The following is an 18,465-nucleotide window of genomic DNA, read 5'->3' on the forward strand; positions in this document are numbered from 1 at the left end:
ATTTTATTGATCATGTAATGTTTTAATATTTGTTGAAAACTTACATTTCAAAAATTTAAATATTTTCTTCAAGTAAAAGTCACTTTTAAATTTGTTTAATTTTTTTATAAATATTTTTTTTATTTATCTTATGCTATTTTTTATTATTGAAATTTACTAAAAATCAACTATATATTTTTCTTATACTATTTTTTATTATTGAAATTTACTTGTATATAAATTAAATTTCACATATATTTATATACAAGTATATTTGTGATTAATTTTAATATATGAATATTATTTTTAATAAAAAAAACATTGGTGTTACACAATAAAATATATATTTATACAGTTATTATGCAAATCTCAAGTTGAAAAATGCAAGTTGTATTTTGTATTTCGAAATTTGTTTAAGAATAACCAAAATGGAGGTTGCGTTTTAATAATAATAATAACAACAAAAGTAGTGCTAATAATAATAATCTAATAATAATATAATAATGTTAATAGTACTAGTATTTTTAATATTGACTAACAGTAACAATAATATAACCAAAACTGGTGAACAGCCATTACAATAATAAATATATAGTCCTAGATTAGAAGTGAGTCGAATTGAGTCGAATTAGACTAAGTTTAAGTTTAACTCACGAGAATTGAGTTTGGCTCACGACTCGACTTATTAAAAATCGAATATATTTCTTAAGTTCAAATTCGACTCATCAAAAATTTACGAGCACTTACAAACTATTTTAAATAATATGTACATAATCTATAATTTTATATCAATAAATTATAATTTATATATTTTAAAAAATTATTTTTATATATTATTTATCTATCAATAAATTATAAATTTTTTATTTTTATTCTACATTAAAATTATATATAAAAATAAATATAAAATTTTAAATAATTAAAATTTAGTAATATATATAATTATATATTACTATTTCATATATATATATAATATTAAAAGTATAAATTAAATATATATAAAATATGTATATTAATAATATTTTATTTATATACATATAAAATTGAGCTAATTTACCAATTAACAACCTCAAACTCGACTAGATGAAGAAGAGTCGTCATTGGCTCTTTTGGAGCAAAATGAAAAAAGCGCAGCGTGGTGGAGTCAGGAGTGGTGGTGCGAATTGTACCTTATGTACGTTCTGTCACAGGCTATTATTTTTTGGCCAAAGCTACGGTGAGGAAGCAATTTTTTTTCCTCACCTGTTGAACGTATGTGGGTAAACAATAAATTAACGCGTGTGATGTGTGTCTTGATGGAGGAGACAAGATCTGCAAACTATCAATATCTATGTTGCGTGTTAATAAAAAAGGATTAATTAAGTAAAACTGATTAATAGTTAATATTGTTAATTAAGGGCATGGGCTTTTTTTACTGGACTTCGAATATTTTTGTTATTTGTTTGGTCTTTAGCTGATTGTTGCTAGTTTTGGTGAATGTGATCATTTATTTGTTTCATATGAAAATTAGGCTTGGAAAAAAAATAACTGAATGTAAATTAAAAATATGAATTTAGTTTGATAAAAAAAATTTCACACAGAACAATGTAAGAAATATTATTGAAATTAAAAATTAAATAGATTGAATTTAAATTAATAATTTAATGGGATTCAATTTGATAAAAATAAACGTACTGCTATTATTTTTATCGTATAATTAATTATGTTCATTCGTAAATAATTATTTATTTTTGTTTTGGAAATAATTATTTTTTGTAATATACATAAGAAAAAAATCAAATTTTTTATCTTTATGATAATACAAATAGAGAGTTTTTATTATGTTAACATGACGCTCATACATTAAATTTAAAAATTATTTACTTAGGTGTTGTCACTAAAAATCTTTAAAATTTTATTTATAAATTATAAATTATTATTTTGTAGATTGTCACTTTTTGAATTTTTAAATATGCTTTATTAGGTTATTAGATATTTAATTTTTTATATTATTGAACTAATTTAAAAAATTATTTATAAATTATTTACGTAAATTGTTATTTTTTTAATTTTTAAATTATAGTTATATTTTATTTTTATTATATAATTATTACTCTTTTATTTAAAAAAACAAATAAATTATAATTTTTGAAGAAACTAAATTCACATAATAATTAATATGGATTTAAACCAATGTATCATTATACACAAACTTATGGAATCGTCAAGTATCTTATAATGGTGAATTATACTGTAAAGATATAAGTTTACAGATTTTTTTTATGGGATGAAAGAGAAATTAAAAAAGGTAGGACTCACACTTTGAATAATAATAAAATAATAAAAAATAATTATAAAAAAAATTATTTTCTCTCTCTATACCACTTCAATCTATATAGTAGAGTGCCCTTTTCTTTTTCTATACCACTTCAATCTATATAATAGAGTGCCCTTCCTATAATATGGATTTAGTATTGTGAGTTTTGACACTCTCAATGCTACTGAATTTGATTACACCTAATTGGTTGGTAAGTTTATTGTTTTAGAAAAAATAAATTCATTGATAAATTTATTTATTTCATCGATTTTTTTTTTGCAAACTTATTCACAACAAACTCTTTTTATCATTTTAAGTTATTTGCTTAGGTTGTTACTTTTTTAAATTCTAAGTTATTTGCATTTTATTCTTTTAAATTATTATTTATTATTTATTTAGGTTGTTATTTTTTAATTTTAAGTTATTTGTTTAGGTTATTTTGCTTAGGTTGTTATTTTTTAAAGGTTTAATTACTTTGTTGGTCCCTATAGTTTCACCAAATTTTTAATTAGCTTCCTATACTTTTTTTTCCAATTAAGTCCCTACACTGTTTTTAATTTTGTAGTTACGTCATTTTCATGTTAAAAATATTAAAATTAACATAATATTTTTACCAAAATACATGCGGTCAAATATTAAATTAAATTTTTTATTATAAATATCTTCAATTTAAGAAAAAATATTCAGTTAACTCTAATATTTTTTACACTAGGAAGAACTTATTTTCAAAATTTATTTTTTGTGTAGGGACCAATTGAAAGAAAAAAAGTATAGGGACCTAATTAACAATTTGGCGAAACTATAGAGACCAACAAAATAATTAAACCTTTAAAAAATAACAACCTAAGCAAATAACTTAAAATTAAAAAATAACAACCGAAATAAATAATAAATAATAATTTAAAAGAATAAAATGCAAATAACTTAGAATTTAAAAAAGCAACAACCTAAGCAAATAACTTAAAATGATAAAAAGAGTTTGTTGTGAATAAGTTTGCAAAAAAAAAATCGATGAAATAAATAAATTTATCAATGAATTTATTTTTTCTAAAACAATAAACTTACCAACCAATTAGGTGTAATCAAATTCAGTAGCATTGAGAGTGTCAAAACTCACAATACTAAATCCATATTATAGGAAGGGCACTCTATTATATAGATTGAAGTGGTATAGAAAAAGAAAAGGGCACTCTACTATATAGATTGAAGTGGTATAGAGAGAGAAAATAATTTTTTTTATAATTATTTTTTATTATTTTATTGTTATTCAAAGTGTGAGTCCTACCTTTTTTAATTTCTCTTTCATCCCATAAAAAAAATCTGTAAACTTATATCTTTACAGTATAATTCACCATTATAAGATACTTGACGATTCCATAAGTTTGTGTATAATGATACGTTGGTTTAAATCCATATTAATTATTATGTGAATTTAGTTTCTTCAAAAATTATAATTTATTTGTTTTTTTAAATAAAAGAGTAATAATTATATAATAAAAATAAAATATAACTATAATTTAAAAATTAAAAAAATAACAATTTACGTAAATAATTTATAAATAATTTTTTAAATTAGTTCAATAATATAAAAAATTAAATATCTAATAACCTAATAAAGCATATTTAAAAATTCAAAAAGTGACAATCTAAAAAATAATAATTTATAATTTATAAATAAAATTTTAAAGATTTCTAGTGACAACACCTAAGTAAATAATTTTTAAATTTAATGTATGAGCGTCATGTTAACATAATAAAAACTCTCTATTTGTATTATCATAAAGATAAAAAATTTGATTTTTTTCTTATGTATATTACAAAAAATAATTATTTCCAAAACAAAAATAAATAATTATTTACGAATGAACATAATTAATTATACGATAAAAATAATAGCAGTACGTTTATTTTTATCAAATTGAATCCCATTAAATTATTAATTTAAATTCAATCTATTTAATTTTTAATTTCAATAATATTTCTTACATTGTTCTGTGTGAAATTTTTTTTATCAAACTAAATTCATATTTTTAATTTACATTCAGTTATTTTTTTTCCAAGCCTAATTTTCATATGAAACAAATAAATGATCACATTCACCAAAACTAGCAACAATCAGCTAAAGACCAAACAAATAACAAAAATATTCGAAGTCCAGTAAAAAAAAAGCCCATGCCCTTAATTAACAATATTAACTATTAATCAGTTTTACTTAATTAATCCTTTTTTATTAACACGCAACATAGATATTGATAGTTTGCAGATCTTGTCTCCTCCATCAAGACACACATCACACGCGTTAATTTTTCATTTGCGCACGTACGTTTCAACAGGTGAGGAAAAAAAATTGCTTCCTCACCGTAGCACTACCCTTATTTTTTTAGTGGCTATTTTTTTACACATGAAAATAGACTATACTATATATATTAAAATAAACCAATAAACTTAATTTTTAATAATAAAAAATATATATTAAAATATAAATATATATTAAAAATAAATTAAATTATGTATATATTTATATATAAATATATTAATAATTAATTTATATAATTAATTTTATTGTACAAATAATATTTTTAATAAAATATATTAATGTTATACAATAAAATAAATATTTATATTGTTATAATATCAGTGTAAATCACAAATTAAAAAATGCAGATTGTATTTTATATTTTTTAATTTTTTTTAATAATAACCAAAACGTAAATTGTGTTTTAAATTTTTAATAATAATAATAATAACAACAACAATAATGCTAATAATAATAATCTAATAATAATATAATAATATTAATAATACTAATATTCTTAATATTAACTAACAGTAACAATAATATAAATAAAACAGTAAATAATCAGAACAATAATAAATATACAATTCCGTATAATAATAATAATAATAATAATAATAATAATAATAATAATAATAATAATAATAATAACCTGTTTTAGTGCTAATAACAATAATAATCATAGTAATATAATAATATTCATAATACTAGTATTCCTAGGCAACCCTCCTAGTTTGCAGGCGATATTTTTTCTTTTCTTTTTTCTTTTTTATGTTAAAACGTAACTTTCGTTGTTTTTTTTCGTTCTTTAACATTGCAGGATTATAAATCTGCATGTTTATAATTTTGTACAACACATCATGATATAATACGTGTGAATAGCACTATTTTTTTTTATTCGTAAATTATTTTTTGATAAATGTAATTATTAGTATTATTTCTATTTTTTTTTACTTGTTTGCAAATGTAATTATTATTAGTATTATTTTTTTATTCTTAAGATATAGGTCAAAATTGTTTTTTATTTTTAACTTTTTTTTCATACAAAATTGTAACTTAATTTTACAATCATCATTTTTATCAAAAATTTAATTTTTATTATTAAATTACCCCTAACTAAAAAAAGAGATTAAATTAAAGGGGGAAAGGGATCACGCAAAGGGGAGGGGAAGAAAGAAGAACGGAAAAGGGAAGGTGGGAAAGGAAATCACGCCAGGGGGAAGGGAGGCCATAGGAGGAGTGTCGCCGCTATCACGCCTACTGCCACCGCTGCCGTCCGTTGAACTCAATGCCGTCGCTGAAGCTCCTCTGCTGCTTCGTATCCTCGCCGCTGGATCTCGCCGCTACTCTTCTTCCTCGCTAGCTCGCTGTTGCTCCTCGAATGTTGCCACTGCTCCTCGCATGTCGCCACTTCTCCTCGTTGCTCGTCGTTGCTCCACGTCGCCGGGTTCCAATTCTGTTTCAGATTAACTTGATTATTATGCTTCTGTTTCTAATTATTTTGCTTCTATTCCAATTCTTATTTTGTTAATCATATTGTTGTTGTTGACTCTGATTCCAAATTGGATATTGATTCTATCTTGGGTATTGATTCTATTATTTTCCTGTTTCTGTTTTGTTTTTTATTCTATTCTATTTTTCTGTTTTTCTGTTTTGATTTTTTTATATCTTTTCGTTGAAATTTTGTTGTTGTTGAATTCTTTTTCTCTATTTTGATTTTTTGATATTCGTCAAGTTGAAATTTTGTTGTTGTTATTAAAATTATGTTGCTTTGTTAAAATTGTAGTTGAAATTTTGTTCAAATTTTAGTTTTAAAAAAAGAAAAAGAAGAGATATAATTGTGATTGAGATGAAGAACTGGGTATTGAGTATTGCTGTGATGAAGAAAAAGAATCGGATATTTTGGGGAAGAAGGAAAATGGTATTTTGGTTCGAATGACAATTTTAAAATTAAGTTAAATCTTATGAACGATTTTGTATGAAAAAAAAATTTCAACTTATACTGTAAAAACTAAAATCATACTTAGCCTATAAATTTATTTATCAGAACATTTTTTTTAACTGAAAAACAATATTTCATCTTTCTGAAACACAATGTAAAAGAACTTATTACTTCATCTAAAATAAATAAGTGTGAAGGGGAAAAAATTTTCATAAACAATTATTATTATTTGTATTTTATCAAATATAATGTATCTATCAAATCATATTTTTTATGAATTATTTTTTATACAACACCACAAATAAAAAGGAATTATTATAATTTAATAGTTACCAAAATTCTTAAAAACTTAAAAAAGAAAAATCAAATTTCACTTTATTCGACAACCATTTTAAAATTATTCTTTTAAATTTGTGAGAATGATAAAGAAAAACAAATACGAGATAAATTGAAAGAGACCAAATAATTATTCCAAATATCACAGTCGTTATAATAGCAATAATATTAAATATATGCTAAAAATTAGTTATCAATCAATTATTGCTTATAAATATATATTTGACATCTTCTAATTTTTTATTATATTATTGTAAATAAATTTAATTATTTTATTATGTCAAATTTAATTATTTTAGTAGCTAATTATTTAATTAAAAAATATAAATTAATATGTATAAATATCAATAATATTATTTATACACAAAAAAATAATTATAAAATTTAGGAGTGTTCATGAATTAGATTATATCCACACACTTATAGTATTTATCTGTATCTACACCAAATAATATGTTGTATTTATATTTTATTTTAATTAATAATTATTATTTATATATATCTTGTACTATTTTATTTTTATTATTTAAGAAAAATAGTTTAATAATATTTTTAAAATAAACATACTTGAAAGAATAAAAAAAAGAGCAATGCTAGGGGGCCAGCAATTTTTGTGATTGTTAGCCATCAACTAACCATCAATAATGATTTGATGGTGTGAGATTGGTGTGAGATTTCATCCAATGGCTCACCTTCTTCTGCTGGTTACATGCTGGCCAAAATTCAATAAAACTGCTGGTCCCCTAGACTTTTCCTAAAAAAAATATTAGAGTGAAAAGAGGATTTTATTGACTTTTTTTTAAAAAAGAATCTTTTTAATTTTTTTCTACGGATATATCTGGAATCAGATCCCATCCGTAAATATAAATTTCAAATCATATCCGAGTAGAGAAAATGCAAATATTGAATTCAATGAGTTTAGTATATATTAACTCGAGATTTTGATCGTATCCGATCTAGTACGATCCGTTAACACCCTTAATCAAATCAACTATCTACATGGAATATATGTTAAAATATAAAATATAAATTAAAAATAAATTAAACAATACATATAGTTATACACAAATATATAGTAGCTAATTTTTTATAAGAATATAAATAGATACGGATAACCTGATTATCTAATTAAGAAGATACAAGTAACTCGATTATCTGATTAAATCTAACCAAATCCGATTTTATATTGAGCATTATACCTGATGGGTAATCGAGTAAAAATAAAATTCAATTATACTCAACCTTAATTTGTTCGGGTAATCGAGTAAAAATAAAATTCAATTATACTCAACCTTAATTTGTTCGCGTATCAAATTTAGGGGGTCAATGAACCTAAACCGATCCGATGGACAAATTACCAACATACTATATTAAAAAAAACTATAATATTTATATAATTTAAATTTTACTAATTTTAATCTCATGTTAGTCATTAATTTTTTTTCCACTTTTTAACATAATTTTTTTTGTGTTACGTAATATTTTTTCACATTTTTTAATTTTTGCATACTAAGCTCGCTGCCTTTCCTTTCTAGCTATCACTCTTTTTCCCCAGAAATCAAAATCATCACCTTGGCATTGAAAAAAAATGTCTTTTCCTCATGGAACGATAAGACCGATACCACTATCGCCTCTTGGCTTTGCTTTAATAGATTATATTCGACTGCGTGACCCTTAAGTAAGGGTGGTAGAACTCTTTACTTCCTTTATCCGCCATCGCTAAAGCATTTATTTTCTTGGTTGGAAAAGTGGTGCATTTCTGTTGTTCTGAAGAATCTCTTCCTAATCTCAGGGGAAGAACTTAAAAAACTCCTTTACAATTGGAACTTCGAACTACCGTAACCAGAGCATTTACCCGATCCCCTAGCTTCAAGCTAGCCGTCTTGCTACCTTCTTAGGCTGACGGAATGGAAGTAGCCTTGTCTCGTGGCGCCGGTATCGACCATCGCACGAGCGGAGTGGCCATCTCATTGAACACTTCTAAATATCCGATCTATTCCAACTCAAATTTAATCGGTTTAAATTTAGTAAAAAAAAAATATAATAACTCGAGCTGATCAAATTTAATTAGTCTAATTCTTAAACTCACTAAAACTCTACCTAATGTGCTAGTTTGATTATATCTCTAATAATTTATATATATATATATATATATATATATATATATATATATGATTATTAATTTAGTAATTAATTTTTAGTGTGTATATAATATTTTTAGTGTGTATATAGTTTGTAGTTTTTTTTGGTGATTGTATATAGTTTGTAGTTAAACAAGTATAAAAGTTAGACATACTTTTGTGAAAGAAATTTAGGAAATAATCATGATTCTGAAAATCAAGTTGAACTATCTAAATTCAATTGGATTAACTAAAAATCAGTCACTAAATCGATTTGATTTAAGAAAAAAAATTGGTTGATAATAAATAAGTTAAAGAATCCAAAAATCAATCAAACTATTATTTTTTATTAGCAAAATAATTTTAAAATAGTAAAATATTTTTTAAATGTATATTTATATAAATATATTATTTTATTATATACAAATCAATTCCAATTAAATAACGATTTAAGTTTTCAAAGTACATATTCTTTGTCCACTATTGTCTTTGCTTAACATTAGTTAAGCAAATTCCCTCAAACAAAAATTTTTTTAGGTGCTCATGCTTCTTGCCACCAGTTGTGGGGTTGCTTCCAGCAGCTTAAAGGGACCATATGAATTAACTAATTTACCATGAAATGAAACTAGTAAACTAGTTCTCAATCAAAAGTTGAAAATACAAAAATCTGGCCTTCTATATGTTTTAATTCATGAACTTTCAACAAAAATTTGTAGAGGTTGCAAAATCAATTTCTAGGACTAGGACTAGGACTAGGAACAATTCTAAAGCAGAGCAAAGTAGAGGCTCTACAAACACATTCAGCTTAAAATAGACAACCTAAGTCGGCAAGAGCAAAAGCGAAATCAAACAATCATGCCTTATAGCCATATAGAATATCAAGAACTGAACCAATAACCCCGAAAAATTTCTCTCGTTATAACCAAATTCACCAATCACATTATGCAAAATGCTTACAATCCATGTATGAGGGTTAGGAAGACAGTAAAGCTTTTAAATAACAGGAATCAAACCATTACTTCTATTACATAACCACCTTCCTACCAAAATAACAAAAAAGGAATACCTGTGACCAACAAGGAACTGCATTACATCTGGACCAATTTTTTTAATAGTGCTTTTAGTGCCAGTTTTATTTGAGAAGCATTTCAAAGCCACTTCAAATGTTGCATCCTCAGGAGAGCCATTTGACTTTCGAGTGTGAACAGAAGGCTGCAATTATGTATAAAACAAACAAAATTAAATAGAGATTATGAAACCTGTAGCTTACTATCCGTTGAGTCTCCATTTCAAAAGTAACAATACATAATATTAAGCAAGTAGATTTTCAAACAATCTAGCTGCTGATTACCTTAGTCATGTATTTCCACAGGTAATGCACAACTATTTCCAGTTTCCATTTTGGTTCACTGAAGGTCTGCAATCACGCGCAGTAAAAATAGAACGATTAGCCATAACATAACTGTCATGTCATCAATACTATGTAAATATCATATAGTGAGATTTATTTTGATTCTTGATTAGTATAACTAGAAGAAAATGTTTCAAAAGGAAAGGGATAATCCTATACAGACAGCTATTTGCAAAAAGGGTGAGAGGAGCAGAGAGACAATGTTCACACTCAACCTTAAGAAATAGGGGGATGGTATCTATGTTGTAAGCTAGTTGATCTAAAATTATGTCCATCAAAGGTTTTCTGCATCAAAATAGGATGTCGGACATATTTTAGCCAGGAGCATTGAATAAAAATGAAAAATCAATTGAAAGGAACCTAGAGAAACATAATTAATCGAAACAACTACCTCAGACCATCTGCTCTTGTTGTGTGGCCTTCAAGATCTGCTTTCTTCCTTGATATATCAAGGTCCTTAATCTAAACTAATCCAGAATATTAATTAAAAAAAAAGTTGTTTGAACTTCAAAATACATAATCGTTTCAGAAACTTACCATAACAAAAAACTTATCAACAGAGACACAGATGTTTTTCACTACTTCATGTAAAGTATGAAAGTGTTTGGATAACTGAGATTCAGTATTCTTTTGAATCTCTAGATGTGCATGTTAGCTCAAACCAACAAATAAGCAAACCATTGAACACTTGGTGTGCACAGCGAAAACATGACATTTGTTTTTAATCCTGCACCAAACCAGAAAAATTGAAACAATGAACAATATGTGCAGATATATGTAATAACGAAGAATAGGCTTGCAGGGCTAGACTTGATTTCATTTGCAGCCCCAACTACTACTAGGATACCAAATGTTTTCAGAAGTGCTATGTAAGGATCAAAAGGATGATCACCAATGCTGTGTCAATTATAAAGTCTAGTGTCTTTGTTAATCCCTACATGTATACATATATATAGCAATATTAGTCAACATTCAACTCAGTCATCATGTCATGAGGTAGAAATCTTACTGTTGCACCAAATGCTCTTACACTCATACACTATGAACCTATTTATAGAAAGGAAAATTAACAAAGTGTTACTATGTAATTACCGCTGATGATGCAATAGATTCCAAGTGGCTCATGGGTTATCCAACACATCTTACAATCTTCTTAAAATAAATGTCTTGATTTTTTTTTCTCAGCCTAAAACATAAGGCAGAAACAAAATATATAACTTTAGTGAATTGTTCCATAGTGATAGTCTCAACAGGGTATAGCTTCACTTATTCCACGTAGAGTCTAGGCACCCAGAAGTATAGCTTCACTTCCTATGTATTAGGTTACATTAGTTCAACAAATATCCATGAAGTGGTTCTAACTAAATCAAATAGGATAAGCACTGATAATGAAACAAAACCATTCTTAGATTAATAAGAGCAAAGTAATAGTAATAGTAATAGTAATAGAAAAGCATTGATAGCTTGTGCAGCAGGTTCATCAATTTCAATTTTAAGGAAGGATGCTGAGCCAAACTAATAAGAGCAAAGTAATAATAATAAAAAAATCAAATCTATAAGTCAATCCGTATCCGGGAAAGTGGATTGTAATCCTTTTCACTCTTCTAGTTATTAATGGAAACTCACTTTCATAAAAGGTGTTCTAAGAGCAGATAATTTTTAGTTCCATCTGGGCAACGAGAAGGAAGTACCACTTCCTGGAAACAAGTATAAGTGGACAAAATCTCCCTCAAATAATAAGATTCACTATATGTTATTATTCAATAGAAAATATTATATGTTTGCATGAAATACAGTTCTGTCAAAGGTGCCAAAATTTGTCTATATTACCATCATAGATATAATCTAAATAAGCCTAAAATATTCATATTCAGGGTGAAAGCATAAACATTCAAGATCAAACCACATTGCAAGGTTTGAATTAATACAAAAGGCATTCGAGGTCAAATCATTCCTGAAGTTCCACAAAATAATAGACGTGTTACCTCTCTTCAATTACTGCTCTAAATGCGTCCATGAATACTTCAACATTCTGTTTTGAACATTAAAATTCAAAAGGAAATAGACCGAATTGGATATGATTTTAGGACCAAAACAAAGAGAAATAAAAAACCAAACTAATAAATAAATAAAAATAAATAAATAAAATGTGTTCCCTTGTTTTGCAGCCACTTATCCTTTATTTCTACTCTCTCGCTGACACAGCCAAAAACTGACCATAGGTAAGGCTTAAATTGTTTAAGATATTTTGTAGTATATTTTGTTTTAAGATCTGAAAAATCAATTTTCTGTAGGTATATGTACCTTAATAGCTCCTTTCAGCCCTTTCTTTGCATAATCAACTGGCGTGTGGTTATTTTCAATGGAGGCAATGCGGCCAATGTCAATGAAGTCTCTAGAAGGAATACAAATTGGAGTCCCAACCTATCAAATAGAAGATATTACATACAAACTCATAGAAACCATGAATCACGAAACAAAATAGAATTAACAAGGCTCCTTCATTATACTAACAGTAGAACCCAAACAGATAAAGTCGGTTTTAATGGTAAGAAAATTCTTTCAAGATAAGGTTTAGAGATCTCAATCAGAACAACAATTGAGTTGACTGAGATCACTCCAAAAAATAATGATGCAAAACAACATAAATTAGTAAATCAATGCTTTGAATTTTCAAAATGTGAATTAAATATATATTATAAACAATACCAGTGTAACAATTTTTTTTCTTTAAGTGATACTATTTTATTTAGTATACATCTCTCCTCTGAAAACCTCATTCTAATCAGTCAGAGAGTAATTTAAATCTATGTACTTAGCACATTGCATTTCATGAACTGGTAATTATAGTTACCTCAGAAGCAGAACTCTAAAAGGCACAATAGATTATCTTCAGCGCAAACTTTTAGCCATAACAATTAATGGAGCTACTTTCAAAACCAAATTCGAACCTTGAAGAGGATTCAAGAACAAAAATCTAAACCATAAAATAAAAGTGGAACAGATTGAGTTTTAGATGCAATAATAACGTATGAACATTTGAATTCCAAACAAAATATAGATCAATAGAAATTCCAGAATCTAAAATAGATAAAGACATACATGTACGTTTTAGATCTGGTGACACGATGACTGGACGAGGCTGTGAACGGCGAGGATGGATGGCGCGAGACAGAGAGAGACATAAGCTGAGAGGCGGCAGAGGGAGCTCGTGTAACGCGAGCAGCAGAGGAGGGAGCTCATGCGAGCGAGCGGCGGCGGAGGGAGCTCGTGCAAGCGAGCAGTGACGGAGGGAGCTCGTGCAAGCGAGCGGCGACAAAGCAGAAGCGACGGAGAAGTCACATTTTCAACTCGAATCAGAGAGATAGAAGAAGAGCAAGCTTAAAGGAAGGATCGCAGAAAATGAACGGTGATTTTGTGTTGAATGAATGAAGTTTCATCATCATCGAATATGGTGTGTTTTGTGCTTATGTAAATTTTGTAAAAAAAAAAAAAATGTTAGAATTTATCTGTAAATTTTGTAAAAAAAAAAAATTATTTTTTATGGACAGAAAATTTATCAAAAATTTGTTGATATTTTTTATCAGTAAAATTTTATTAAAAAAATCTGTTTGTGATCTAGTATTTTTTAATAGTGATTCTTTATTAATTCGATAGTAAAATTTTAATGTGTATATAATAAACGCCAATAATTAATATATAATTATTTAATCATGTTATAAATATACTAAAAATTAGTCCCTAATTAACTCTTTTATATACAAATACATATTTCAAATTTTATAAAATATTTTTTTTATATTGCTGTAAACAAATTTGATTATTCTAATAACTAAATTATTTAGTTCTTTATTTTTTAATATTCAAAATTTAAAATTTTATTTTGTTAAAGATAATTAAACCAATAAAATTAAAATAGGAATTACAAATTAAATTGAATTAATTTAAATTATATTTCAAATTATAATAGTTTAGAAAAAGGAATTTTGTTATTGGGAGGGTGAGTGAGTTAGTTTCTATTAGTGGTTAGTTAGTTACTGTGACTTAGTTAATTCTGTTAGTGTTTGGAGGAATGGCAGTGGTCCTTTAGTGTATAAATCGATATAGTTACACTAATAGTAATGTACTTGTACAATTTTGATATAACAAAATTCATGTTTTTTTGTTGTGCATTCTGATCTTGGTAATCAAGATCTCTAATATGGTCTCAGCCTAAAAATATAATTTTTTTTGACAGTTTTGCAAACATTATTCAATAGCTAGAAACAATATATAATTAAGCAACCAAATAAGATATGTGAGCATTATAATGTGAATCTAAAATAACTAAGCATAAATTTGCTGTTAATAAAAAAAATCAAAATAAAAGAATTTTTTGTAACTAACAGAAGAGTTCAATTTAAATTATCCAATACATAAATATTCTGCACTTCCAGATTATCTTCAATAATAATATTTTTAAGTGGGATAAGAGTAGGTACTTGACGAACCATTTGAAATTTGCCATGAATATTGAAATCATGCTAAGGAGTCCCAAAAATCCAAAATTCTTTATTTTCACGATCATAGTAGGCAATGTAACTCGGTAATTGAGACGTGGTTATGGAATACGGACAAAATAGGAATTTAAGATTCTCCAACTCCGTATATTTTCATCATCCACATTGATATAAGCAACTCGTTAAAATACATGAAACAAAGAAAATCCCTGAAATCTGCTATGGCTTCTCTACCTTGATCCCTAGGCGTATTAGAGAAGAATTAGAATTGCTCGTGTGTCAGTGGACTTTGTGTTTATGCAATCAGGACTTAATTTTGGAGGGATTTATTAAAGATTATAGAAGGATTTTTTTGTCAATGAAAGTTTTAAATTTTAATTTCAATTTTATCGATAAAATTATCGAGAAAGGTTAGAATCTGTCACTAAATTTTATAAAAAAAAATTTTATTTTTTATCGATAAAAAATTTATTAAAATTTCGTTGATATTTTTTACAGTAAAATTTTATCGAAAAAATTTGTTTTTTAATCTACTCCTTTTTAGTAGTGATTCTTTATTAATTCGATGGTTGAATTTTAATGCGTATATAATAAACTACAATAGTTAATATATACTTATTCAATCATATTATAAATATACTAAAAATTAGTCCCTAATTAATTATTTTATATACAAATACATATTTTGCATTTTATAAAACATTTTTTTATATTATTGTAAATAAATTTGATTATTCTAGTAACTGAATTATTTAGTTCTTTATTTTTTAATATTCAAAATTTAAAATTTTATTTTGTTAAAGATGATAAGCTAATAAAATTAAAATAGGAATTACAAATAAAGATGGCAATACCATCCGAACTTGCGGATACTCACCCCGCCCCTACCCATTCCGCGTCGGGGCGGGCTTTTAGCGGGGCGGATTCTTGAGAGGGGCGGGACGGGACGGGTTTAGGTAATACCCGCCCATACCCGCCCCGTTATATATATAATATATAATTTTAATATATAATTTGTATAATATATGTAAAATAATTAGTAAATGATTAATAATATTGTATCATAATTAAATTTTTACTTTAATTTCTGTTATGTTATGTATGTGATGATGGTTATATAAATTTTGAAATTTAATTTTATTTATTGAATTTTAATAATTACAAGGGCGAAGCGGGTACCCGCAAAGGCGGGTTAGGATTCAACGTTTTACTATCCGCAAGTAAAAGCGGAGCGAGTTCTATACGGGTTGTTGTGCGGGGAGCGGGGTCGGGTAGAGCCGTTGTCACCCCTAATTACAAATTAAATCAATTTATAATAGTTTAGAAAAATGAATTTTGCTATTAGGAGAGCGAGTGAGTTAGTTTCTATGGGCGGTTAGTTAGTTACTAGAACTTAGTTAATTCTGTTAGTATTTGAAGGAATGGCAGTGGTCCTCGTGTGTATAAATCGATATAGTTACACAAATAGTAATGTATTTGTACAATCTTGATATAACAAAAGTCATGTTTTTTTTACGGTACATTCTGGTAATCAAGATCTCTAATACAGTATCATATATTTTTTTAACAGTTTTGCAAACACTATTAAATAATTAGAAACAATATATAATTAAGCAATTAAATAAGATGTGAGCATTATAATGTGAATCTAAAACAATTAAGCATAAATTTGTTATTAATAAAAAAATTAAAATAAAAGATTTTTTTGCAACTAACAAACAGGAGAACTCAATTTAGATTATCCAATGAGTAAATATTCTGTACCTTTACATTATCTCCGATAATAATATTTTTAAGTGGGATAAGAGTAAGAACATGGTGAACCATTTGAAACTTGCCATGAACCTTGATATCATGCCAAGGAGTTCCAACAATCATGATAGGCAATGCAACTAGGTAATTGAGATGTGGTTATGAAATACTGAAAAATGGGAGTTCAAGATTCTCCAACTCCATATCTTTCCATCATCCACATTGAGACAAGTAACTCATTAAAATACATGAAACAAAGAGAACTCCTGAGATCTACTATGGAGCCTTTACCTTGACCCTTGGGCGTGTTAGAGAAGAATTGAAACTGTTCGATGTCAAAATTGAAAGTCCATATTGTGGCATTTCTATCAACATCTCTACCAATCCAATGAAGTGCCCCATTAAAATAAGTAGGATGTTCGAACACGTATATCAAATGCTTGGGATAATCTACCTCAATATTTTTCCACGTTGATGTTCCAACTGTGTGCATTTGAATAACTATTCGATGATCATGTTTAAAGATATGGATTCTCATTATCTTGTATTGGTTTGTTTTTGGGTGAAAACCAAAACACCAAGATATTTGCTCGCAGTTTGTCAAGATTGCAGGATATTTTGGAAGTCTTATGAACTCACCTGTTATTGGGTTGCAAACAAATGAAATGTCTCTATCTATTGACCACCTCATGTGAAAAAGACCATTACAAGAATGCACGTCAACATAAACTCTTTTATTCTGAAATGATTTGGGAATAGGGAGAGGAATCTCAAATTTAGGATGAAGTTTTATGCTGCTACTATTATTGGGTTCCAGGACCTCAAACAAACTGAGGCAGAATGGATTATTTCTCCATTCAATTCGATCATATTCAACAAGGTGAAAGATTCTTGAATGGCAGTGTCGGATCATGGTAGCAGGAGGTGTATAAGTAAAGAGTAATTTGGCAAAGTTTGGATCAGAAATCAATGTGTTCCAATGCTTGCAAACACATCTACAAATGAGAACAGATTTCATGGGAAGTCTAACAAAGATATCAGTAATTATATCGACTGAAAGACTGGCAAACCGAGAATTATTTCGTATTTGGAGTTTCCTGACAATTAAGTAAAAAATAATTCAGAAAAAAAGAAAAGAAATTCACGATGTTTTGTGTTACTCCATGGAAAAACAAAATATGGCTTACCTCACCCGGCATGCAAAAAAGCATTGGAAGAGAAATTTGATCATTTTTTCCATCACTCTCACGTGGCAATGATTGTTGGGAGAAGGCAGGCACCCGATGATTGAAGCAAGTGAAGTTGATGCTTTCAAGGTGAGTTTACTGATTTTTTATAACAACCATCCTAACTAAATGAGAAAATCAGTTACGATAGCATCGGCCACATTATTTTCTATTTTCATTGATCAAATAAGAACCAGATCGGACTAACGTTAGATCAAATATATATATACAAATGCCAAATACCAAAATAAAAAGAATGAAATAAATAAAAATAAAAATAAGATAAAATTAGATAAAAAGAAATCACTTTACTTCAAATAATATAATATCTTCTCATACTCATCATTTAATTTTATTTGTGCATTTTATACTTTGTCACAAATATTACAATAATTTGATAAGTAGTATTTATAAATTTTACATTAGGTCGAGAAAAAATTTAATCATAAACCTATAAATATAAAATTCAATCCTTTAACTAAATTAAAATTAAATTAAATTAAATATCATAACAAGTAAAAATAATAACATCCAAAAAGTATGTTAAATAAGGTTGTTAGGCTGTTTCGATTTTTAAAGAAGTATCACTTCAATTCAAATTTTAAATG

General features: G+C 26.7%; 1 protein-coding gene across 9 annotated transcripts; it reads right to left on the reverse strand.

Moving 5' to 3' along the window:
* Positions 1–9,863: 9,863 nt before the first annotated feature.
* LOC112695878 (negative regulator of systemic acquired resistance SNI1) lies at positions 9,864–13,831 on the reverse strand. 9 transcript variants are annotated; one of them, XM_072196688.1, is made up of 11 exons: positions 13,483–13,824; positions 13,235–13,357; positions 12,685–12,804; positions 12,366–12,412; positions 11,473–11,566; positions 11,273–11,314; positions 10,918–11,107; positions 10,772–10,842; positions 10,596–10,665; positions 10,321–10,386; positions 9,864–10,181 (listed from the first exon to the last, which is right to left on the reverse strand). In XM_072196688.1, the coding sequence occupies exons 7-11, from the start codon at positions 10,918–10,920 to the stop codon at positions 9,963–9,965; spliced, it is 429 nt and encodes a 142-aa protein (XP_072052789.1). In that variant the 5' UTR covers positions 10,921–11,107; positions 11,273–11,314; positions 11,473–11,566; positions 12,366–12,412; positions 12,685–12,804; positions 13,235–13,357; positions 13,483–13,824; the 3' UTR covers positions 9,864–9,962. The 9 variants fall into 9 exon arrangements, with proteins under 9 accessions (XP_072052789.1, XP_072052788.1, XP_072052792.1 ...); XM_072196687.1 differs by lacking the exon at positions 11,273–11,314 and having other exon boundaries at positions 13,483–13,827; XM_072196691.1 differs by lacking the exon at positions 11,273–11,314 and having other exon boundaries at positions 11,473–11,691.
* Positions 13,832–18,465: the final 4,634 nt, after the last annotated feature.

This window comes from Arachis hypogaea, chromosome 6, assembly GCF_003086295.3.
Source record: "Arachis hypogaea cultivar Tifrunner chromosome 6, arahy.Tifrunner.gnm2.J5K5, whole genome shotgun sequence".
Taxonomy (NCBI): domain Eukaryota; kingdom Viridiplantae; phylum Streptophyta; class Magnoliopsida; order Fabales; family Fabaceae; genus Arachis; species Arachis hypogaea.

Excerpts from the sequence above, each read along its gene's own strand:
- LOC112695878 (XM_072196692.1), bottom strand. Across the intron at positions 10,666-10,771 it reads ACAAGAGCAGATGGTCTGAG|AAAACCTTTGATGGACATAA; the intron begins GTAGTTGTTTCG and ends ATTTTGATGCAG. Across the intron at positions 10,387-10,595 it reads CCATCCCCCTATTTCTTAAG|ACCTTCAGTGAACCAAAATG; the intron begins GTTGAGTGTGAA and ends GCGTGATTGCAG.